The 25,099-nt window shown below is 44.9% G+C and overlaps 1 protein-coding gene across 5 annotated transcripts in view; it reads left to right on the top strand.

Annotated features, from left to right (window-relative positions):
* Nucleotides 1–6,102: 6,102 nt before the first annotated feature.
* MGLL (monoglyceride lipase) overlaps nucleotides 6,103–25,099 on the top strand; it is a 103,783-nt gene continuing 84,786 nt past the window's right edge. The window contains exons 1-2 of one of the 5 annotated variants that reach the window (XM_081148412.1): nucleotides 6,103–6,255; nucleotides 7,557–7,701. In XM_081148412.1, the coding sequence (XP_081004538.1) occupies nucleotides 7,577–7,701 (125 nt within the window). In that variant the 5' untranslated portion in view covers nucleotides 6,103–6,255; nucleotides 7,557–7,576. Of the gene's footprint in view, nucleotides 6,256–6,433; nucleotides 7,094–7,349; nucleotides 7,417–7,556; nucleotides 7,702–25,099 lie in introns of those variants that run through there. The other 4 variants (XM_081148415.1, XM_081148411.1, XM_081148414.1 and 1 more) reach the window with 4 other exon arrangements.

The following is a 25,099-nucleotide window of genomic DNA, read 5'->3' as shown; positions in this document are numbered from 1 at the left end:
TAAGACAAAACAATAGAATCGATATACCCTATCATAGCAACGTTAAGAATATTTATGACCTTTTTAGTCACAGCATTGAGTGCATCCTCTTAATTTGTTTGTTCTATTTGTCATTTGTAAATTCTTTTTTTTGGTAGATAGTATATAGTTCAAAGTATTTATTTTTTCCTTTCTCTTCCCATCCAGATTACCAGTGATTTTTAAAAATGTTTGATTTTTTTAAACTGTTGAATTCCTTCTCCCAGGTCCCACAGTGATTATGGAGAAAGGATAACTTGTTTTTTTTCTTTTTTATTGAATTTATTGGGGTGACATTGGTTAATAAAATTACATAGGTTTCAGGTGTACAATTCTATAATACATCATCTGTATATTGTATTCTGTGTTCACCACCCAAAGTCATTTCATTCCATTACCCTTTAGCCGCCCTATACCTTCCCCTACCTCCCCCCACCTCTCTTTCCCTCTGGTAATCACCATACTGTTGTCTGAGTCTATGAATGGTTTATTTTCTTAATCTCTTCACTTTTTTCACCTGGCCCCGCAACTCCCCTCCCTTCAGTCTGTTCTCTGTATGAGTCTGTTTCTATTTTGTTTGTTAGTTTATTTTGTTCATTAGATTCCACATATAAATGAAATCATTTGGTATTTGTCTTTCTTTGACTGGCTTATTTCACTTAGCATAATGCTCTCCAGGTCCATCTGTGCTGTCTCAAAAGGTAAGATTTCCTTTTTTTTATGGCAGAGAAGTATTCCATGGTGTAAATGTACCATAGCTTTTTTATCCACTCATGTACTGATGGAAACTTGGGCTTCCAAATCTAGCTATTGTAAAGAGAAAGGATAACTCGAAGTTGTAAGATAGCAAATGTACTGGTGGCCTGCTGCATCAGTTAGCTACTGCTGCATAACAAGCCCCTCCAAAACTGAGTGGCTTAAAACAACAAGCATTTATTCAGTTCGTGATGCTGTGCGTCATCAGTTTGGGACTGGGCTCAACTGGGTGGGTCTCAGATGTCTGTCAGCAACTACAGGTCAGCAGAGCACATGGAAGTTGGCCTCTTGTCTGCTAGGAAGCCTCAGCTTCCTCCACGTGTCTCAGCATCCTTGTGCCTTAGCCATTGCTCCATCAAGTTGGTCAGGCTGGTTCATATAGCAGAGGAAAGTGAGAGAGAAAGGAAGCATGTCAGGCCTTAGACGCCTAGGCTTGGACTGGGCATAGTGTCATTTCCACCACATTCTGTTGGCCACAGCAAGTCACGGCGCCAGCCCAGATTCAAGGCCAGGGAAAGTAGACTCCATTTCTTGATGGAAGGAGCTGCAACAGCACAATGCAAATGGCCTGGGGACAGAGAGGGTATTCGCTAAGGCCAATGATACAGCAAACCTCATATCCTGCTGAGGAAATATTTCTCAAGCTCTGTCCATGACACTGTCACTCAACAGTCTGGTCCTGCCTCTTCAGGCCCCCAGCAGCATGGAGCCACTAGAAATTCAGCTATTCTCACTCCCCTCTGATGAGCTTTCATCTTATTTCCTCCCACCCTCTGCGTAGGTGTTTCCAGCATGACCCACTCTCCTCAACCCTCAGAGCACCTCTGGAAGGCCACACAAGAATCCGCAGGACTGGTTGCCTCTGTGGACAGGCACCAGGGCACAGAATAGGAAGGAGACTCACAATTCACTATTAAATTTTTAGTTCTCATTGGAATTTTGAACACATGTATGTATTACTTTAACTTAATAATGGGGAAACGTTACCGCATTCTACCTACCAGGTGCCAGGCATTGAGCTAAGTCGTTCACCTGTGCTACAGAGGCATAAAGAATGTACATCAACGGCCCAAGATCCATGAAATCATAGTCAGCAGAGCCAGGACTTAAATGAAGGCTGTCTGGCTCCAAAATCCATAGACTTCGCCACCATTCTCTACTGCCTCCTCTTGACAGAGAATGTCTTGAGGAGGTGTCTACACTTGCTGTGGCCACTTATTTTTCACTCACTTTATAACTCAGAGCAGGTTGTCCTCTGGCCTGATTAATCCATGAACTGGGTTCTCCCCAAGGTCACAAATGACCTCCTTCTTATTAAATCTGTTGGAGGCGTCTTAGTGCTCGTTCGACTTCTGGATAGCGTTAGATTTTGTTAGCCCTTTCTTCTTACAACATGCTGTGCCTTTGGATTACATGAAATCACACCTTCCAGGCCTCCTCCTGTCTCCATCACCTTTGAAAACTCCCCTCCTCCCTTTCCTCCTTCCCCTTGTCCTCGCAAGGATCTCTCCTAGGACCATGTCTTGGGCAATCTAATTCATTCCCATGACATCAATCACCAATTACTTCTCAACTTTTATCTCCATCCTTAGTCTCACACTGCACCTGCTATTGCCCACCATGCCTCTAGTTGGATGTCTTGTTGAACTCAAAAAGTCTAGAATTACACCTTGCCCACCATCATCAAAACCTACTTTCCCTCCTTCATGTTCCAAACCAGTAAAACAAACCAGGAACCCAAAGATTAGTCTTTTTGGAGGTGGGCAGGGCAGAGGTGTGGGCAGATGAGCAGATGCAGATACCTCCTGAAGGGGGCAGCCTCCACCCAGCCACAGTGCAGACCAATGCCAGGCACAAAAGTGGCCCCTCATTGCCAGTGACCTTTCAGAGGAAATTTAAAAACCAGCACTGTTACATGAAATGTGATTTTTAAATGTCGACTACTAACTCAAATATTTTGGAAGCACTGTGTAGCTCAAGCTAAGCCGTCTGCTGGCCAGACGCAGTACATAGGTGGCCAAGCCACACCTTTACTTGCCCACTCTCCTAGGGTGAGGGCACCCACTCCTTCGGATGCAGGAACTGTTTCTGGGCCAACTCCTGTCTCCAGCCTGACCTCCCTCTTCGGTTCCAGATCCACAAACTCATCTTCCTCTATAAGCCCCTCATGCTCAACACAGTCCACACCCTGGCACTGAGTGTTCCTATCTCTCCACAATTCAAGAAGAGCTGGGAATTGGGATTTGCATGTAAAATCACCAATTTTTAAAATTCACATTAAAATTTTATCACACAATAAGTACTTTTTCTTAGGTCAGATTTGACATCATGGCCACCAAGCTGCCACCTTGATTTAGTGTGAGCTAACTGCCGCCCGGGGGTGTGCTGAGTCCCCCACAGACATGGTCTCAACTGATCTTGGCCAAGGTCTGGAGGGGCGTTCATATTCCCCTGTATCAGGCAGGGAGGCAGGTCAGCCAGGTACAGTAACTCTCTGAAATGTTATACAGCTAGTTGGGGGAGCATATTTCTGAGTCTTAGGTATTTTGGCTCAATTTTCTAAGTTTGATTGTACAAAATCTTACTTCTTTGTCGTTCACTTTAAATACCATCTCCATATCCAAGCTCTCCCCCTTTTCCACCAGGAGTGATTTATAATTGGAGTGGACAAGAGCTACAATTTCTGCAGTTGCAGAAAGTGTAGAGGTTAACACACACGTGCTAAAATTGCTAATGATAGAAACTCTTGGTTATCTTACTGTCTCCTTTCCTCCTCACTGGTATCTCAGCATGATCTATTCTCCTCAAGCCTCAGAGCAACTCTGGAAGGCCACATAAGAACAGTTGTGGAGGGCCGAAAGATGCCATTTTTACTTGAATTGCCATCCTGCCTTTTCATCCTGGGTGGTGGGGACAGATCCTGCCCATGAGCACTTTTATTGCAGATCACCGTACCCAGAGTAGTCCTGTCTAGAGCAACTGGGATGGAGGTCACTGAGGTGACTATGGTCACTGGCAGGCAGGGACGACCAAAATAAATAGCCAAACTTCTGCATCTGCAAGGGTGGAGGGAATGTGCTTGTCCTTATTACTCTTGCTAAATAAAACTAAAAGTCCTGGGCATTATATATAAAACAAGCATAAGGAGATTGTGAAAAATTAGAGAGAAAAGGCAGACCAGTCTGAGATCTTGGGACCCAAGAAAGGATGTGGTGGTGAGTTCCCTGGGTTTTGTTTTGCCTCATATATATTCCAGACTTGGAGCTGAAGAAACCAGCAACCCAGAAATGCCATGGGGGCAGAACAGACAATACCCCACAAAAGCCCGCTCTTTCCAACCAAAGGACCAAGATAGGGAGAGCTGAACACAACAGAAAACTTTCAGATATTAACCTTTCTACAGCAGTCAAACATCATATGGCCCACACCCACATAGGTTGAATGGGAGATCTAGGCTTCTACTTTCACCTGGGAGCAATGAGGCAGCCCTCCCATCCTGACCCCCAACGCCAGGCCTGGAGCAGAAGGGGCCAGCTAAAACTGAAGGTTTAAATAAGACCCAGAGTCTCACAACATAACACAAAAATGTCCAGATTTCAACAGAAAATCACACATCTTACCAAGAACCAGAGAGATCTAAAATTGAATTTAAAAAAATGAATAGATGCCAACAGAAAGAACAGAGATTTTAAAGCAGCCATGATAAAAATGCTTCAGTGAGCAATTAGGAACATGCCTGAAACTAAGGAAAAATAGGAAGTCTCAGCAGAGGAATAGAAAAGCTAAAGATGACCCAAATGGAAATTTTAGAACTGAAAAATACAACAACTGAATTAAAAGCTCAGTGGGTGGGTTCAAAGGCAGAATGATGGGGACAGAGGAAAGAATCAGTAAATTGGAAGATAGGACAGTAGGAATTACCCAATCTGGACAACAGAGAGAAAATAGACTGGAAAAAAATTGAACAAAGCCTCAGGAACCTATAGGACTGTAATGGAAGATCTAATATTCGTATCATTAGAGTCCAAAGGGAGAAGAAAAAAGATGGTGGGGCTAAAAAGTACTTGACGAAATAATGCTTGAAAATGTTCTAAGCTGCTTTCAAAAGCTATTGTTTTATTTCTTGTTAGATTGCAGGCTCTAAGCCAGGGCGCCTCTGCACGGTGTGATGTTGAAATAGCCGTTTCTGAAGGACAACAGTTCTTTCCAGCGCTATGGTGTAAAGTATTTCTGTGAAAGATGGAAGGATATAAAGGCCTGCTGAGGTCAGTGTGAGCAAGGGATGTGTGTCACACTCCTTCGGACGTAGGTAGTGTCACTCCTGAGTTTCAAGTGAAGAGATCAGCCCAGGGGATCTGGACTCTAAGTCCAGTGCTCCTTTCTGTGCCCTCCCAACCTACATTGCCAATTGTCCCGGACAGCTTTCAGACCTTCCCCTGGCCTGTGTGGAGGCACCAGAGAGTTTGTTTGGGGGCCTGACTCCTGGGGCAGAGGGAGAGTTGCTGCAGATGGGGAAGGCCAGTGGACCTCTGCCCTAGTTCCTGGGGATTGTGCACGGCCCCAGCACCAGCTTTTTGTGTGCCTGACTGTGTGTGACTCTGTGTGGCTGTGGACAGTATACGTGTGTGTGTGATATGAGTGTGTCTGCCTATATGTGGTTGACATGTGTGCATACCTGGATATGTCTGTGTGTCTCTTGTATCTGTGCGGGGTGTCTCTATTTGAGTGTGTCTCTTTGTGTCCATGTTCCTCTCTATGTGTGTCTATGTGGGTTTGTGTGTCTCTGGGGATGCCATGTGTCTTTCCTTGTGTATTAAATGTGTATGTGCTGTGTGTCTCTGTGTGTGGTGTATTCTGCGTCTGTCTGTGTATAATGTGTATGTCTTTTTATCTGTGGGGAGGTCTGTGTGCATGCATGTGGTGTGTGTGTTTGTGTGCATCTAATATGTGTCCCAGTATGTTGTCTGTGTCTGTACCTGTGGTCTCTGTGTGTGGGTCTGTGTGTTATCTGTATACACTGTGTGTGTGGTGTACGTGTGTCCCTATGTGTGTGGGTCTGCCTACGTGCATGGTGTATATGCGCGCATGGGTGTGGCGTGTCCTCCAGAGCTGAGGCTCCAGAGAGTCCAGCTCCGTTCCGGGACCCCTGACAGTCTCCCGGCAGCTACCCTGGAGCGGGGAAGCCCCCCGAGGCAGGCGCGAGGAGCGCGTGGCCGAGTCCACGAATGCGCCCCCGCTCTTCCCCGCAGGCCAGGCACACGTGGGCCCTGGGCGCCGCCTCCCCGCGCGCCGCCTGTCAGTCTCCGCGTCCCCACCCACCGCGGGCCGCCCCCACCGCGAGCCAGCCCAGGGATAAAGTGGCGGCTCGGACGCCGCACCCTGTAGCCACGGAGCCGGCGGCACGCAGCTCGGCCCTACCCTGGCCCGCCGCAGACTAGGACCCGCAGCGCTCCGGAACGCGACAGCGGCGCTCGTGCCCCGGTAACTGCCTCCTGGTCCCCGCCCCAGCCTGCAAGTGCCATCAGCAGGGGTGGGGAGCAGCTTCGGGGTCCCTGGCCCGCTGGGCGTGGGCTCCCGCACCCTCTTGTGCGCGCGCGTGTGTGCGCAACTGGGCGCGCGCGCGTGTCTGTGTGTGCGCGCGGGAGTGCGCGCGCCCTCCGCGCTCGCTCGCGCCAGCCCCCAAACGAACTTGTCCGCGTCAACTCCATCTTCCGAGTCCCCGCGGACCCCGCGCAGACACCCGGGTGAAGTCGCCAGGTTTTCCCCGTGGTCTTTCCAGTGACAGCTGCTGGACCCCATGCCCCGTGCTGTCGGAGACAGGCAGAAGCAAAGTTTGTCAGGAACCGCGGGGGTGACTTTCCCTCGGGGACCCGCATTTGTGCGTGTGCGAGCTGCCTCGGAGTGCGCAGAGCGTTTCCCAGTTTTCCAGGCAGTGGGTGCTGGGCTCCCAGCCCCTCCCTTCTCCGAGCCCCTTCGGCGATTTGTTTAGGAAAAGTGATGACATGAACTAGTAGTGGAGGCTCGCAGGCTCCTGTTCCCCGCCCTGGGAAGGGAGGGGAGCCTCCGAGAACTTGTCAGTGAGAGCTGGAAGCAGGCTGCCGGGCTCGGCACCCTAAAGCCTCAAAGGCAGGATTTGGGGGCAGGGCGCAGGGCAGGGGCCAGGGGCTCCAGCCGCTGGCTGCCGGGGGCGGTGACCGCGGCGATGAGGGCACAGCCCTTATCTGCCCAGTCCTTGCCCGCCCAGCCCCTAGCTGCCCGGCTCTAATTCTCAAGGCTGGCGTGCTTGTGGAATGCAAAACCCAGGAAATGATGGAAACAGGTTCGTCCACCCGGCATTTTTGGAATTTCAGACAGGAGGAATTAATGGGAGCACCATCATCCATTATCCTGCCCCCTTGAAACTTCCTGGGGAATTTGAAGATGGCTGTGTCTTCTTGCAGCTGGGGCTTTATACCCAGAGAGCTAACTATAATTTCCACTTGATTACAGCTAAAATAGTCTTTAAGACGAAGTTTCCTGAAATGATTTAAAATAAACACAGATGGGAAGAAGGGGAAAGCTGTAATGAGGCACTTAAAAAATAAAGTCAGCTTTTCTTAAGAACAAATGGGACTTTTCAGTGTTGGAGAGATTGCAAGAAATGTATGTATTTTTTAAATCTTTGAAATGGAGTTTTTAAAAGCTGCTTTAAAAAAAAAAAATGTTACTGACAAGGCTTTTCTCCCCTACGTCTCTGTTTTTGCCGTGTTTCTGACTCTGTATGTGTCGTCCTTTCTTCCAAGGACTTGGAGATCCTTCCAGAATGCCAGAGGAAAGTTCTCCCAGGCGGACCCCGCAAAGTGTTCCGTACCAAGACCTCCCTCATTTGGTCAATGCTGATGGACAGTACCTCTTCTGCAGGTACTGGAAACCCAGCCGTACCCCCAAGTAAGTCTTCCCAAGATGCTCGGATACCTTCACACCTAACTCCTCTCTCTCCATCCAGCGTCACCCATGCGGCCACCGTCTCCATGATCTGCCTCACACGCCACATTAACATTAGGCTCAGCCATGCTCACAAAGCTGAGATTTATACTTTATTTTCATTCTAACAACTAGCGTAGGGATTCTACCGTATGGCAGTTTTCAGAAATTCCACATGACTTTATTTTTTGTACTGAAGTTGATTTCCTGTTGTACAGGCATGTCTTTAAAATCAAACCCAACCATTACAGAAAACCACCTAATCAGACAAGAAAATCAAAATTATATTTAGTAACCTTTGATCTCTTTTCCTGTTTGATTATGAGCTTTAGAAGGTATCATACCTTAACTTGGAAGCAAGGGCTCAGGATATTTTCTTCTGATTTCCTGCCAGCTCGGTTACTCTGTATATTTTTCCATCCAGGATTCTCTTGCTATTAGAAACAGGATTACGACTATACACAACAAGACAGCTGGTCTCCTGCTGCTCTTCTCCTCGTGTATGAAATGGGGACAACCCTGCTTGGTTGTGTTGCGCAGGGAAAGAAATTATTTGTGGTAACCAACTGGCCTAGTGATGAGTGAATAGTCTCTGTTGCATGGACATTTTACCTGATCCTTCCTAGGCCTCTTGTCTCCTAGAGGGCATAGTATGGTGTGGTTATGTCTCCCTTTGCGTTTCAGTCATCACCTAACCCCAGCACAGCCATAAAATGTCTCCTGTATCTTCAACAAGGTGTATAATTCAAGGAGCTGCACATTAAAAAACCAGAGATAAGGACTTTTCAAGGATCTAACAAATTCATAGCTTCAATGCAGCTATACAATCTGGCTGTCACAATGGACTGTTAACAGTGCCTAACAGCTCTGGCAATATCTTTCTTAAAGATCTCCTCTAGAGGAGGGTGTATGCCTGTACATGCGTATGTGTCAGATGGAGGCAGGGAGGGAGGGAGGGAGGGTTGTCAAGCATTATTTTTATGCTCCATTCTGATTTCTTCTCCACTGACTTAACTGGCTGTAGAATTACATATTCTTGGTTTAATTTCTAACAACTTAATGGTAAATGGTGAGTTATTTTGCAATACACAAAAAGAGGACAGATAAGTGAAAGTAGAAGTTTTTAATGTCCGAATCTCAGACTTGGGGGGCTTTCTCGGTTGAAGTGGGAGGTTGTCCTGGTTTGAGGTCCGTGAAAGAAAGAGGGCCTCAGTCCTCCAGTGGGGCCTGGGTGGCAGGCGAGTGGGCCGGGAAAGGCTGGCTGTGAGTGGCTTTCACAGTCTCCCGGCTGATGCTGCACTGTGGGGAGCTCTCTGCTGCTTCACTTCTGTTCCAGTTAGAGACGGCAACCCAATAGTTTAAGCAGAGCTGTTACTTGGAAGTCAGTGTTTGCATCTTAGCGGATGTTGATGGAAATAAAGAATGGGGTGGACAGCTGAGGCAGTTGGGCCCTGGGCTTTGGAAGAGAAATGTGGCTGGGGAGGTCAGGTGATAGCCAAGGCTGCAGAGGCAGCATTTCTAACCCAGGTGGCCCGACCCCAGCTCCAGAGCCCACCTGGAGACCACTCCCCTAGAGGCTCTGCCTCTACCCACTGGAGATGATACAGATTAATAAACTCCATTTGGGGTTGGGGGTCCCCCTCTGTCAGGGATCTTTAAAACGTTTCACAACCAGCTCAGACCAATGAGAAAATCCTTGAGGCCCCCTTCGGTGACAGATGTTAACCCTGTGCTTGCTGCATTTGGGGGAGGCTAGACAATGCTAGAGGAGGGATCATGGCAGCTAGAGCTGTGGGGAGGCAGAGGGGGCCTCAGGGCAGAGGTTTATGAAAACTGGTATAAAGCGTCTCTGTATCTTGATAACTGAGACCAGCTGCTGTGTTCCAGCTGCTGGGTAGGTTGTCTTCTTTCGCCCATGGTCTGGGATATCTCCACAGTTGCATTTCAGCATTGCTGCCTGCTGCTTTTAGGATGGGGAGAAGACTGTAGGCCACCACTGGCTACAGCCTATCTCCTCCAGGGATCTCTTTCAGGCCTTTTCCCCCAGTTCAGCCCCAGGTCTTCCCTACTCTACCATGCATGCGGAAAAGTAGGCAAACATCACCTTCTCTCCACTTGTTCACTCTGCTCTTGTTTAAAAGATCTTTCTCACAGAGGCCCTTGGGACCTCAGAAGACCCCAGGGGCCATCTTACACAGAGGGGCCTGTGCCTTCCTTCCTTAATTGGCACAAGTTTGGGTTGGTTTTCTGGTCAACAAGTTGCCTCCAGCTCCTTGGGCGTGCCCAGAGCAACTGCCAGAACATTCTGCCCTCAGGGGACTTGCTGGGCTCCAAGACCATCCTGAAGTTGGCTGAGAGCAACACTGGGTCACAGGCGTCAGCCGGAGCTGGGAAACTGGCTTTACTGGCTTTTGGAAACAAATTATGTCCTAGTCCCAGATGCTGAGAAAGAAGCAAGTATTTCTTGGGATAGTCATTACAATGTATGTCTAAGCACAATGCTGTTTTAAATATACCAGGCTAGGGTTTAGTCATTGTGAACCAGGGATTTAAAGCTTATACCTGGCAATACCAAGGCAAATTTGTGCTCATCTAATAGTATTTATTTATGGTAATAGCAAACATTAGATTTAAGGTATAGCAGAATTATCTCATAGTAATTGAGTATCAAGTATGTTCTGGACTAGACTCTGTACAGACCTAATCTTATTTTATTTTTACATCAACTTATGAGACAAATATTATCATTATTATTTCCATTTTACAGATGAGAAGCAGAGGCCTAAGATGACCCAGCCAGCAGTCACTGGGTTTGGTCCAGATTTCTTTGGCTCCAAGTCAATTGCTCTTCTTGTTTCATAAGTAGTGCGTTCTTGATAAATTCTTATATTTTTGTTAGTAAAGAGTAATAGAATAATTCATTCTCCCTAATCATTTGCTCATAATATATCAAAAGTGGGAAATAGACTAAAAATATGTATCCATTCTGAAACGAAAAATCTTATAGATGCCCTGGGGGACTGGCTGCCTTATAGAGATTTCTTCAGCACTTTGGAATTTGAAATACTGGTTCTTCAACAAATTTCACTGATGGTATCGGCAGAGTAGTGAAGACTGGCCCAGGTCGGGGTTGAGTTGCTTTGTTTGCTCTTGTGCCCTTGGGTAATATTTAGCACCTTTAAATTCAGTCTACCAAGTGTCCCTCAGTCCATTTAAAGGACAACTTTAAATTAATGTCTGAATATTACTTAGTCATTTTCAGGACAGTGAAGGTGTTTCTGTCCCAAATGTTGAATGACTGACTGTATGACATTGTTGGGGGGATGCTGAAACAATACTTAATTTGATTACTTGATTTCCCAAAAGTCCTTCCTGGATTCTGTCTGACCAGTAAGGCTGGAGAGCACATAGAAATTACGATTATACAAGTGCAACCCCTAACACTGTCGGTTCCAGGCTTGCACCAGACCATGTTCTGTTCATCGTTAAGGCCTGACATTATGGAAACAGATGTCGAATAAATACTTTGGTGCTCTTCATCTGTCTATAAAGCTGATATCTCTCTCATGCCATGTGCACTTTGTGTCTGGGTGGCCTTTCAACTCTGAGGAGCTGTTAAGCCATCCTTTCTGTAGCTTCTGTTTGGGGGAACAACTGGTGTACCGAGGGAGCTATTTCAACACGCAGCCACCCCTCCGCCTGCAGATGTCCTGATGCAAACCCCTAGGGAAGTGAGCCCTCCCACCCTTCCTGGAGAATCTCAAGTGACTCATCCTTGAAAGTTCCATTTAGCATTTTGTTCCAAGTTCCCCTGCATTTTCAGAGATCTTCCAGAACATAAGCCCCAGGCTTTCCTGGCTTCACCTTCTTTTCCTTTCTTTCCTCCAACTTCAGTAACCTGGCTTTTCCCTCCAGTAACTCTGCAGCCACATGCCCACCACAGGTGCCTCTTCTTATCTCCCGCTCCACCAGCCTGTCCTGCCCCGGAAAGAGCCTGCTGCTGCTGTGGTTTCCAGATTTTCCTCTTGGTGATGCGGAGTTAGGGCTGGGAGTGGGGCGCATGGCAGGGGAAGGACTATACAAGAGTGATGTGGCATCGGTCCTGGTGGCCATTGTCGGTGGGTCTAGAGTCAGTAAGCCCAGCTCCCTGCTCCCCTCCTCTTTCTTTATTCCCCTGGAGGGGGGCCCCCTACCTCTGCCCTGCCCTTTCCTGGGTCCCATCAATCCCTTTCTCCACGAAGCCTTTCTAATCTGTGTTTGGAGTTTTGGACAATGCCCTCTCAGGACACTTCCTCCCACCAATGCAGATTTACCTGGAGAAGCCGATCCCCGAAGCTAGAATATATTTAAATGCTAAAAAAATATTCTCCCTTCCTGCCACCCTTATAACATCCTCCTCACATCAGCCTCCAGCCACTTGGGTGTGGCACCTGGGGCTCCAGAAGATAAGGGCCCGTCCCAGCCAACAGGATCCAGACCGCGGAGATGCAAAGTCCTCACCATCTGGCTGGGCATAATTTTTATCCCCTCTGCCTTCTGGAAATGTTGTCATAGATCGGACGGGTGTTTCCCAATTTCCCCTCCCTCTGAGGCTTCCTAATCAGGTTGTGAGTCTGTTGTGTGATGCCTTTCTCCCCCCCCCCCCCGCCTAGGCTGTGGCTCAGTGTTCCCAGCCAACATGTCGCGGGTTCTGCTCACATCCTTGCGTGTTCCTGCCTTACTGTGCAGCCCCTGCTGACTCCTGTGTGACAAGGTGTTACTGTATCACCTACCTGTGGTTGTTCATCCTGAGGGTTCACCAAATTGCATCCCTTATTTGTCCCTGAAAGAAACCATTTTGAACTCCATTCTGTTGTTCTCCAAGGGTTTGAAGACAGCTGAATTTCCCCCAAGACCAGCCCCTTGGCCTTCCCCTGGTTGGGAGGAGCTAGGATAGCATTCGGGCTCCCCAGAGCCTCTTAACAGGACGGGCTCCTAGGGTTCACCTTTGCCAGTGTCCCTGTTCTTCCTGCTCAGTGGTAGTCTCCCTCTCATTCAACAGGTCAGTTCAGTGAACGCTTATTTGTGGAAGTCTGCATGCCCCAGGCATTGTAGTGGGCACCAGGGTGAGGAGAGCGTGCCAAGGACCACTGTGTTTGACAAGGGGTGGGAGGGGCGATGGACACATGGACAATTAGCATATGATGTGATAAGTACCTAGAGACAGGACCACACTTCGCCAGGCGGACATTTGTGAACATTAGAAAAGGGAGCCCATCTGGGTAGATACAACTCCTCAGGTGTGTGGCTTGGTGAGCAAAGTGTCGGCTAGATGTCAGCTCCTAATCATCCTTTCAGCCAGTGCCCTTGAATGGTATTTCCCCTGTGAGAAGGGCATGGCAGAGCAGGGAGCCAGGGCAGAAAAGCAGGAGCCTCAGCAGCATGGCATTGCTGGGCATAAAGCGCTGGCAGAAACGGAATGAAGCTAGACAGGTGGGAGGGGGCCCGGCCTGGGGGCTCTTGCAGGCTGAGCTACAGGCTTGGCCTTGGAATGTTCAGGGGTTGGGGGGAGCATGGGCTTGTTACTTGGATAATCAGTTTGTTGGAGATGTTTGCAGTAATGCAGGGGACAGGTGAAGAGGCCTGAGTCACAGCACAATAGTGGCCCTGCGTGGTTGTAGCGGATGGGGAGATGAAAGGTGATTGTATGGTGATGCTGGGCAGTGGAGGGAGGGAAGGAAAGCTCTCAGCTGTCTTCCTGAGTGATGGGTACACATGGGACCGGGGAAGCCCCTTCCCAGCACACACCTTTAGATTATCTTCTGCTCTGAAGGTGCCAGGGCTGCTCTCTGACAGTGAGTTCAGGGGGGCCATCCAGTGCTGTGGGACACTTTATTGGAGCAGGCCTGGAATACACCAGTAGGAGAAATGGGGGAGAGGGAGCATGGCCAAGCAACTGAATTACATTTCACACGTCACCAATAAAATATGAATGACAAGGACAAGTTCATTTTAATGAAGGGGAGAAAGGAATCATGCCTTACAATGTCTTCCCACAATCAAGAATCAAAAATTAAGTATCTCTGACTTATAAGCGTTATTTCATGAAATTGACACTTAGACTCTGAGAAAATGGACCTTACTGTGCATCTTATAGCAATGTCACATTCTTTTTAATCAGATTACTGCCTTTCAATGGTGCCTCAGTTCTCTTTTGCCTATTTTCAGAATTTCCAAAAGTTTCTTCTCTTGTATGAAGCTGTTATTTCTCCCTCTGATGCTTCCGCCTTTGTTGTAGCGGAATGAACTGCCTTATTTTTAAATAGGGCATCTCTTCTGGGCTTCTTCTTTTTTTTTTTTTTTTTTAAGATACTTTGAATAGCAAAGATCTTTTGATGGTAATAGGAAAGGCCGGCTGCTATTCTTGCAGTTGATTTTTCTAACAGCTTCGTTAAGGGATAATTTCTTCCAGTTGCTATAAGAATGTTCTGCAAATACAGATCTGGCTTTGTTTTGCAGTGGCGTCTAAGGAAAAAATAGCAAAATAAGCTGCTTCCTGAATAGCAACCATTGTCCACCATTGTCTGTTTATTGGCACCTTTTAGGTTTAGATCTTTAATCCCAGATGCACTTTGTCCATGAATGCAAACCAAACTATTGATATTGTATAAATGGAGAAAACAGCCTTTAGTGGTGTGGATTTTTACAGCTGAGATTACAAGGCGACCCTTGTCCCATATTTTAGGGTCATCCAAGGTTCTTGTTGGTAGGAGGTTCTTTTCCTTTCACGCAGCCTTGTTCATGAGGGGTGGGTGTGGGGATGCTGACGGTGATCCCTGAGCGGCACTGGGAGTGAAATTGTTCTCTACATATTTGAAAGCGTCATCAACGACAACGGGGGGCTGTGTGTAGCTGGGAGGGCTGCGGGAGAGGCTGTGCCTGCGTTCCACTGCACTGGCAGCTGCACATGCATGGCCGGCTCTGCACATGCCTCTCCCATGCTCTGCTGACCCTTTGTTTCTTCTCTTGGTGCCCAACAAATCCTCCTGTGTTCAGTGACAAAACATGCCTCACCGTTCTCGAAAAGGTTCAAACGCACTGATTTTCATGGAGTCACAGCTCTATCAACGTTCTAGAAGGAGGAGAGGAGAAGGGAGGGGAGGGGAGGGGAGGGGAGGGGAGGGGAGGGGAGGGAGGAAGGGAGACAGGGAGGAAAGGACAGAAGGGAAGAAGGAAGGAAGAGGGAAAGGGAGAACAGAAGGAAAGAAAGAGGCTTTGAAAACTCTATCCTGTTAATGTTAGGGTTAAAGGAATTTGACCTTCCTTTCCTTGAACAAGTTTTCAAAAACAGAAATACTTAGAAGGGTGCATGGGGCAGAATTGATAGGTTCTCTTTGTGAAGTTAGACCTGTGCTACCTCTAAGGTACTTGTGCCTCTGTCATCTTATATTGCTACCCCCAGAGAGCAGGTGTTGGGGATGAATGACCCAGAGAAAGGTTTCGATTACAGAGATTGTGATGCACTTGTCCCACCAAAATGCAGGTTCTCCAGTGGTTGGTTTCTCTGTGCACATGTTGTGTGCTTGGTCTATTAAGCTCTCAGTTGGAGCTTAATAAATGTGTCGATTGAACGAGTCTGCTCCAGCAAGAGGAAAAGGGCATGTGAGCATGTTACTAACAGAGCTAGATTTTTTCTGGTGAAGAAACTCAGACTTGAACACTAAGATATAGTTACAATTCACCAACTTTCCCTAAGTTTAGGGACTTCCTGAAATTGGTGGTGGAGAGTTTTAGGGGGTCAGAGTCTGTGGACCTCTTGAAATGGGTTTGTGGGTAGATGCACTTTTCTGGAAAGGAATATAGATCACAGACTCCACGAGCCTCTCAAAATAGGGTACTCCAAAACCCCAATGCACTGTGCCAAACTTAATCATTTTACAAATGGAAAATCTGAGGTTCAGAGGGTAAGCATGAGGTCACCTAGGGAGCTGGCATTGGGGTCAGGGGCAATCTCCTGACCATGTGCTGCTTCTGCTCCATGCTGTCTCTCAGGAGTTACTCCCCATACCTTCTTATGGGTCCAAACCACAATTTAGCCCTTCCCAGTAGGGATCTGAACAAATTTCCAGTTTGGGGCAGGGATTGGAGAGGTCTTAATGTGCCAGCTGCCTCTCTCCTGCCAGAGCCCTTTGACACATCTTCATTTGGGTGATTCTGTTTTTGGTGGTTAAAAGTGTGTGAGCACCAGGTGATAACCAAGGGGGCTGAGTGATAAGGGTGGGTGGACTTCACAAAGACAGCAGGAGACTTACCTAGAGGACCAAGAGATGGGGTGGGAGAAAGGGGATAAATTGCAGGAGGAAGAGAAGCCCAAGAGGCCTCTAGGAAAATAAGAGAAGAATGTGACAGAGGAGATAGGGGTCCCCAAATAAAAAGGGGGCAAGGGGAGAAAAGAACGTAAAGAGAAAGCTTGAAGTCAAGGAGAAAACTGCTCTGTTTAACTCTTTGCCAAAGCAGGTTGGTTTCTCCAGGATATTTGCAGCCTCCTGGGTTAGAGCTGAAAGGCCCTGATTGGGAAATTGCTGCCTTTAGACATTTGAGAAGTTTTGCTCTTTTTATCCTGTTCAGTTGATCTCAGAGAGACATGTTTTAGATAAAACTGTTCTCTTTGGGAAGCAAAGCAGAATGGTGCAGTGGAGAAAAGCTTAGGCCCAGGAACTGGACATCTGGGACCAGAGCAGGCCCGTATGGATGAGGCATGAGGCTATGGTTACGTTCCTTGACCAGTCTTGGGATCGGTTTCCTCACCTCCAAAATGGGGAATAATAGCACCTCTCCCCCAGGGTGATTGTGTAGGTTAGAAGTAGGTGTAGGGGTCAGTGCTTGACACGTAGTAAATGACATGTGTGTGTTGGCTCTTATCACTTAGTTTGGCCTCTTTGGCTACTTCCATGGTTGGTCTGGTGGGCTCTGAGGATCTTGTGTTGGGCTTGTTTGTTACCTGCCATTATCCCTTACTTCCTGCCACCTTTGTCAGTCACAAAGACCTAGAGTGAAAACAATAGCAGTCTTCATAAACTTCCCTTTACCACTCTCCCCCTTGATGACCAGTTGCATGCTTTTCCCCAGTCTCTAGGTTATTTCCCCCTCAATAGTTAAAAGTCAGTTCCATTTCAGTGAGCTTTCAAACTCCCTGATAAATTTCTATAGATGCTGGGTACTTAGTTGACAAGGTAAACAAAACAAGAAAGCCATGAGGAAGCCATCGGTGGTGAAATTCTTTTTGAGACATCTCCAGGGATGTGACTCATGATTGTTTTAAATCAGATGTGACTATCCAATTCTTCTTTCCCAGTGTCATTTGCAGCCAGGGCTGGCTATTGGACCAGTCTTCCACCTAAAGATACTAGGAAAAGAGTAGCATCCATCTCCTCACTCATCCCCTCATCCATGCATGCATCAATCCATCCATCTGTCCATTTATTCATCGATCCACCCATTAGTTTCATTCAACAAACGGTTACTGAGCACCAACTCTATGCCATATCTTGTGCTGGGTCTTGGGAGTTAGAAAAATTGAAACCCGATGGTTTCTGCCTTCTGGGGGCTCACAGTTTAGAAAGGCAGGCAGGCAGGCAGGCAAACCACTTGTTCATGTGCCAGAGTCCAGTGAAGTCGGGGCCTAGACCAGGTCCTTTGCTTGGAGAGGCTGGAGAGCTTCACTGAGTGTCTCCTCCTCACAGTCCCATGCTCACACCCTGCCCAACCACTTAGTGCATTCAGAACTCCATACACCAGACCAAAGGTGGCCATTGTTAGGCTTTGTCTCCACTGAGGCACCAGCTGAGAGTTGGGGGGAGAGTCTGTCTGATCTCCATGGCTGAACCTCAAAGGACTACAACAAAGCCAGCTTTCGTTGAATACTTTTTTTTTTAAGAAAACTGTTTTCCATTTATTTATTTAATGTGCCATTTGCTTCTGCATAGCAGTTTCTCAAGCTTTTCTGAACCTTTTCTTGGTATTTTCAGTATCAGAACATACACACTGCTACTCAGATGGCTGGCTGGAGTGAAATAAATACAGTATCGAGCTCTTTTTTTTTTCTTTCAAAAGAAGTGACAATTCAGGGAGTTAGGCCCAGTGTCAGAGTTTTGAGGAATCTTTTCTGTACTAGGGAATCCTCAAAAGAGTCCAGGGTGGCCTGAGATTCCACTTTTCTTTATTTTCTCTTTATTTCCATTCCCCAGCCCCTCCCCTTGGCCAACCATCAGCTTGTTCTCTCTACCTGTGGGCCTGTTTCTGTTTTGCTTATTCATTTATTTTGCCTTTTTAAGATTCTACATATAAATGAGATTATGTGGTATTTGTCTCTGACTTATTTCACTTAGCATAGTATCCTCTAGGCCCATCCATGTTGTCATAAATGGCAAGATTTCAGCCTTTTTTATTGCTGAATAATATATATCACATCATCTTTATCCATTCATCTATTGACATCTAGGTTGTGTCCATACCTTGGCTGTTACTAATAATGCTACAATGACCATAGCAATGCATATATCTTTTTGAATTGGTGTTTTTGTTTTCTTAGGATAATAGCCCAGAATTGGAATTGCTGGATTGTATAACAGCTCTATTTTAAAATTTTTAAGGAATCTCCATACTGGCTGCACCAATTGCAATCCCACCAACAGTATAACAAGGGTTTCTTTCTTTTCCACATTCTCTCCAACACTTGTTATTTGTTGATTTATTGATGATAGCCATTCTGATAGGTGTGAGGAGGTGAGATCTCATTATGGTTTTTGTTTTGTTTTTTAATATATCTTTATTGATTTCAGAGAGAGGAAGGGAGAGGGAGGGAGAGATAGAAACATCAATGATGAGAGAGTCATTGATTGGCTGCCTCCTGCACGCCCCCAACTGGGAATCGGGCCCGAAACCCAGGCATGTGTCCTGACCGGGAATCAAACCCCGATTGCCTGGATCCTAGGTCAATGCTCAACTGCTGAGCCACGCCCAGCCAGGCTCATTGTGGTTTTAATTTGCATTTCCCTGATGCTTAGTGATGTCTTGTGAGTAATGTCTGTTCAGGTCCTCTTCCCATTTTTTAATTGGAGTGTTTGTTCTTTAGGTGTTAACTTGTATGAGCTCTTTATGTATTTTAGATAGTAACCCTTTATTGGCAGTATCATTTGGGAATATCTTCTCCCATTCAGTAGGTTGTCTTTGTTTTGTTGATGGTTTGCTTCACTGTGCAAAACGTTTTTAGTTTGATGTAGTCCCATTTGTTAATTTTCTCTTTTGTTTCCATTGCTTAAGGAGATATATCCAAAAAGATATTTTCAGAGCGATGTCAAAGAGTTTACTGCCTATGTTTTCCTCTAGGAGTTTTATGCCTTTAGGTCTAACATTTAAGTCTTTAATCCATCTTGAGTTTATTTTTATATATGGTGTAAGTGGTCCAATTTCATTTTTTTGCATATATCTGTCCAGTTTTACCAATACCACTTATTGAAGAGACTGTCTTTATCCCATTGTATATCCTTGGCTTCTTTGACATAGATTAATTGACCATATAAATGATGGTCTATTTCTGGGCTCTCTATTATAGTCCATATATTTGTTTTTATGCCAGTATCATTCTTTGATTACTGTCAGTTTGTAATGTACTTTTATATTAGGGAGTGTGATACCTCCCATGTTGTTTTTTCTCAACATTTCTTTGGCTACTCAGAGTCTTTTGTGGTTCCATATAAAGTTTACTTTTTTTTTTACTTTATTTTTATTGTTGACACTATTACAGATGTCCCTATTTCCCTCCCCCTGGCCCTCCTCCATATAAATTTTAGATTAGTTGTTCTAATTCTGAGAAGAATGCCATTGGTATTTTAACAGGGATTGTACTGAATCTGTATATTGCTTTAGGTAGTAAAGACATTTTAACAATATTAATCTTTCCAATTCATGAGCAAGGTATATCCTTCCATTTGTTTGTACTTTGTTCAGTTTATTTCTTCAGTGTCTTACAATTTTCAGGGTACAGGTCTTTTACTTCTTTGGTTGAATTTACTCCTAGGTATTTTATACTTTTTAATGCAATTATAAATAAGATTATTTTCTTAATTTCCTCTTCTGACCATTCTTTATTGGTGTATAAAAACACAACAGATTTCTATATATTAATTCTGTATGCTATAACTTTACTGAAATCACTTATTAGTTTTAATAGTTTTTTTTTTTGGTGGAGTCTTTAATGTTTTTTATATATAGTATCATGTTATCTACATATGAGATGATACTATATGTATATCTAAATAATGAGAGTTTTACTTCTTCCTTTTCAATTTGGATGCCTTTTATTTCTTTTTCTTATCTGATTGTTGTGGCTAGGACTTCCAGTACCATGTTGAATAAAAGTGGTGATAGTGGACATCCTTGTCTTGTTCCTGATCTTAGAGGAAAATCTTTCAGATTTTCACCATTGAGTGTGATATTAGCTGTGGGTTTGTCATATAGGGTCTTTATTATGTTGAGATATGTTTCTTTTATACCCACTTTGTTGAGAGTTTTTATCATAAAAGGATGTTGAATTTTGTCAAATGCTTTTTCTGCATCTATTGAGATAAGCATATGGTTTTTATTCTTTGTTTTGTTAATGGGCTCTATCACATTGATTTACAGATGTTTAACCATCCTTGCATTCCACTTAGCCATGATGTATAATCCTTTAAATGTATTGTTAAACTTGAGTTGCCGATATGTTGTTGAGAAGTTTTGCATCTATGTTCATCAAGCATATAAGCCTGTAATTTTCTTTTTTTATAATTCTTTATCTAGTTTTGGTATCAGGGTAATGCTGGCTTCATAAAATGGGTTTGGAAGCATTCATTCCTCTTCAGTTTTTTCAAACAGTTTAAGAAGGATAATTAATTAAGAGTCAGTATTCATTTTTTCAATTTAGTAAAACTCACCTGTGAAGCCATCTGGTGCTAGGCTTTTATTTGTAGGGAGGTTTTTTTTATTTTATTACTGCTTCAATTTCATTGCTAGTATTCGGTCTGTTTAAATTTTCTATTTCTTCCTGGTTCAGTCTTCTAAGGTTATATAGTTCTAGAATTGTGTCCATTTTTTTAGATTGTTGAATTTGTTGGCATTCTTTAATGATTCTTTGTATTTTTTGTCAGTTTCTTTCATTTATGATTTTTTTTATTTGGGCTCTCTTTTTTTCTTGATGAATTTGGCTAACGGCTTGTCTATTTTATTTCTTTTCAAAGAAACAGCTCTTAGTTTTATTGATCTTTTCTATTTTTTTTTCTATGTCATTTATTTCAACTATGGTCTTAACTATTTTTTTCTTCTGTTTACTTTGAGTTCTGTTTGTTCTGTTCATAGTTCCTTGAGGTGTAGTGTTAGATTGTTTATTTGGGATTTTCTTGTTTCTTCAGGTAGGTTTCTTGTTTCATAGCTATGAACTTCCCTCTTAGAACTGCTTTTGCTATATCCCGTAAATTTTGAAAAGTTGTGTTTTCTTTTTCATTTGTTTCAAGATAGTTTTAAATTTCTTGTTTGATTTCCTCTTTGATCCATTGGTTGTTTAGTAGCACGTTGTTTAGTCTCCACATATTTTTTTTCTTTCTGTAGTTGATTTCTTTCTATAGTTGATTTCTAGTTTCATGCCATTGTGAACAGGAAAGATGCTTGATATGATTTTAGTCTTTTTGGATTTATTGAGGCTTGTTTTGTGGCTTAAAATGTGATCTATCCTGGATAATGTTCCATGTCCATTTGAAAACAATGTGTATTCTGCATTTTTTAAATGAAATGTTCTATAAATGTCTCTTAAGTCAGTCTCGTTTAATGTGACATTTAAGGCCATCATTTCCTTATTAATTTTCTGTCTGAATGATCTATTCATTGATGTGAGTGGGATATTAAAATCCCCTACTATTATTGTATTATTGTGAATTTCTCCCTTTATGTTCATTAATAATTGCTTTCTATATTTAGGTGCTTCTATGTTGGGTGCATAGATATTTACAGTTGTTGCAATATAATAATGAATACATGTCTTTAAACCTGTATCATCTTTGGAAAAGGGAAGGAAACTAATCTTTAGAAGGCTCAAGCCTGAGTCTGGCACCTTGGTAGATACTTCTTTGCTTTCCCTCCCTGAATCTCATAGTGCCATATGGTTAGCATTATCCTTGCTATTTTATTGACATAGAAACTGAGTGTCAGAGAGTCACATGCTATGTAAATAAATGGTAGGGCCAGGATTTGAACCCAAATATTTTTGCTTCAAAGGCACTATTCTCTCTCTAACACCCAACGCTGCCTCATGAAATACTTACAAAGCTATTCCTATAACCCAGCTGTGTGCACAGGTGCTATTTAATGCTCACAGCAACACGTGGAGGTAGGATAACCCCATTTACAGATGACAAGACAGGTTCACAAAGGCACAGTGGCTGTGATGAGGTCCCACAGTCAGATGACAGGTCTCTGGAGTGAGCCCATGGTCCAGAGTCTGTCCAACCTCCCCAGGTGTCCAACTCCAGCAGTCACTCTGATTATGTTGGCCTGGCTGCACCTGCCAGTTCAGGTCATAACACAGCTCCAAGGCTGCATTGTGGCCATAAAATTGTGACTGTTTTTCTTAAACTCATCATTGTATGATTGTCTTACCTCTCCTGCATTTTCAGTAAGTTCCTGATTATTTATTGCCATCCATTTGGCATTTCACCACCCAGAAGAACTTAGAGCCATCTGCAGACTTGGAAAGTTCATGCTGTTCTCCTTTCAGGGTAAAAAAAAAATGTTACATAAGATGGAACCCAGTACATTCTTATAGGAAGGTGGTCAGGGAGCCACTTCTCTTACTAAAGAAAGCCCCTTTACTTCTACCTGTCATTTCATGTTTCATTCAGGTCGAAAATTGCATTGCAGCTATGTTTTTAAACATTTTTCTTTGCGAAGCCTTTAAGAAGAATCTAAATGTTATCCCCATGTTTACATGGGGTTGCCCTCTCTTCAAGGTCTCCTTTAGGTTCTGTGAGGGGAGGTTTCTCCCAGAGAACTCAAGCAGCCTTCCTCTCAACAGTCTGCGTGAGTCACTTTGTCCTTTGAGCAAGGATGGGGGTCATCTCTGGGGGCTGAGGGTCCCCTGTGGACCCTTGCCCTCTTCTTTCTAACCCTTCTCTGGGTTGCTCTCCTGGCCCAACTGTTGCCGTTTCTCCCATGGCTCCACAGATAGGAAAACTGAGGCACAAAAGAGTTAAGACTCATTCATTCCCTGGAGCCAGGGAGTCTGAGCTGAGTGTGCCAAGGTCCCCTATCTCCAGGAAGCCAGAATTCAACAGGCAAACAGGAAAACAATTGAGGGATATGTGACCAATGGGGTAATGTGGGACAGGTGGCAAATGAGCAGAGGGGATCGGCTGACTCTGAGAAGGTGGCCTGGATGGATTTGAGCTGAAGGGATATTTGAGCTGGTTCTGGACAGGAAACTGCTGCCAGTGACAGAGGCAGGCCTGGAACTCTGTGTCCACCTACCATCCACGCTTATTGGCCTGACACTCAATCTGGTGCTTCCCTCATTGGCAATGAGGCTTTCTGGTTCCTCATCACCCTGTGACCATTTTGAAGGTTTGCTTCCTAATGGACCACCCCTCATTCAGGTCATTTCTGTCCCAGACCTCACTCCATCTCTACTCTCTAGTGAGTCTTCAAATGCTTCCCAAGGTCCACAGGGACCAGCCTGTTAGTGAGACAGGGGCCTGGTGACCCCTAACAGTCAGAGTTTTGTTGGCCCATCACAGGGGCAGACCTGTGAGTCTGTTTCCCCCAGACCTCGGTTGTTCACATGCCATTTGTGTGATTTTCACTGCAGCTATTTGAAGTTAATATGATCTCTTCGTAGTTTTCTTTGACTCAACTCACTTTTTCACTTCTAATCTATTTTAAGAGGAAACGTTATTCTAACTCAAGAAATGGAAAACCAGTATCAGATGCCATTGATAAAAGGTGACCACAGGAGAAAACAAAACCATTCTAGCTCTATACTGGGCTTGCCTCCAAACCTGGAGCCTGCGACTTCTCTCTTTGTCCTGAAAATGGAGATTGGCTAGTGTCGAAGAGGCGTTAAAGACAGATCAGCACCTAGCTGAGATCCTCCCTTACATACACAGAGAATGGGATGCACTAGAAATTAAGTAACATTTGCCTGTGCACTTCAATGTTATTTAATGCTGTGTCCAGAACCTCCATAATTCATCCTGAGCGCCACCAGCCTGAGAATCTCACAGGTTGAGAACCTATAAGATGGGAATTCTGTTCACCTAAGATTCATGTTAGTAAATGATGAGGATTTGTACTCTCCCTGATAATCTAGCTTTTTCTTTGCCTTGGCATATATGCACACCTCCACTTAAAAGTCACCCTATGAGTGAGTATGCCAATCTCTTTTCCTATAGAACATGTCAACACAGCACAAGCATCCATATGGTGTGAGCTTGCATGCATCGGTAAGGTTGCTGCAGGTCTGGTTGGCACCTGGGAGGGTGCATGGAAGCAGCCAGAGGCCAGGGCACTCCCCTGGGCACCCCACTGCTGGGAAAAAGAGCAAACACAGGCCCTTTTCTGTGCTGTGAAAGAGATTCGGGCTTGGAAGACAGAGCTCAGAGTTCATTCACACAGAAGCCGAGTCAGCCACACCGACGTCTGGCCCCTTGGCTTTCCTTTTCTGGAATCAGGACAGCTGTGAAATGCTTCATTAATGGACCATCCTAAAAGTCACGCCATGTGCCTTCCACAGACCATTAGTGATTTCCCAGAAGGCCAGTTCCAAATATTGATTTGGACAGTGGCCTCTGAGTAGCCCTTTGGCGTGAGAACCTTTCTGAAGCTGGCTGGGCCAGGGCTGCCAGAAAGGCCTTGGAAGAGATTATACATGTTAATGAAGGGCCTGAATCTCTTGGCTTCTTACAATACAGAACAGCTCTGTGATTAAACATAAATCATTCCTGGAGGTTGCATCCCCCAAAGTGTAAGGAATTATGTTGAGGCGTAATAATTCCATGTAAGTGCCTAACTTGGTTTATGTAAGGCAGTTGTCCTCTCTGCACCGAAACACACTGGGAGATCATGAGGGGAAGGGAAAATGTGGGAGAGGCTAATGAAGCCTAATTAGGGAATCCAGGATGTCACTTCTGCTTACTATTACATTTTGGGCAATAGAACTGCCAGGTTACTACATTCTTCAGTGTGCCCCTCATATTTGGTCATTTTTTGCATTTTATTGGCAACAATAGGCATGCACTTAAGCTAGTGTATTCCTTTCTGATCGGTGTCTTTCACTGCTGTTTTCCAGTTTTATCGAGAT

Source organism: Miniopterus schreibersii, assembly GCF_964146895.1.
Source record: "Miniopterus schreibersii genome assembly, chromosome: 10".
Lineage (NCBI taxonomy): Eukaryota > Metazoa > Chordata > Mammalia > Chiroptera > Miniopteridae > Miniopterus > Miniopterus schreibersii.
This window is presented reverse-complemented; position numbering and strand designations above follow the sequence as displayed.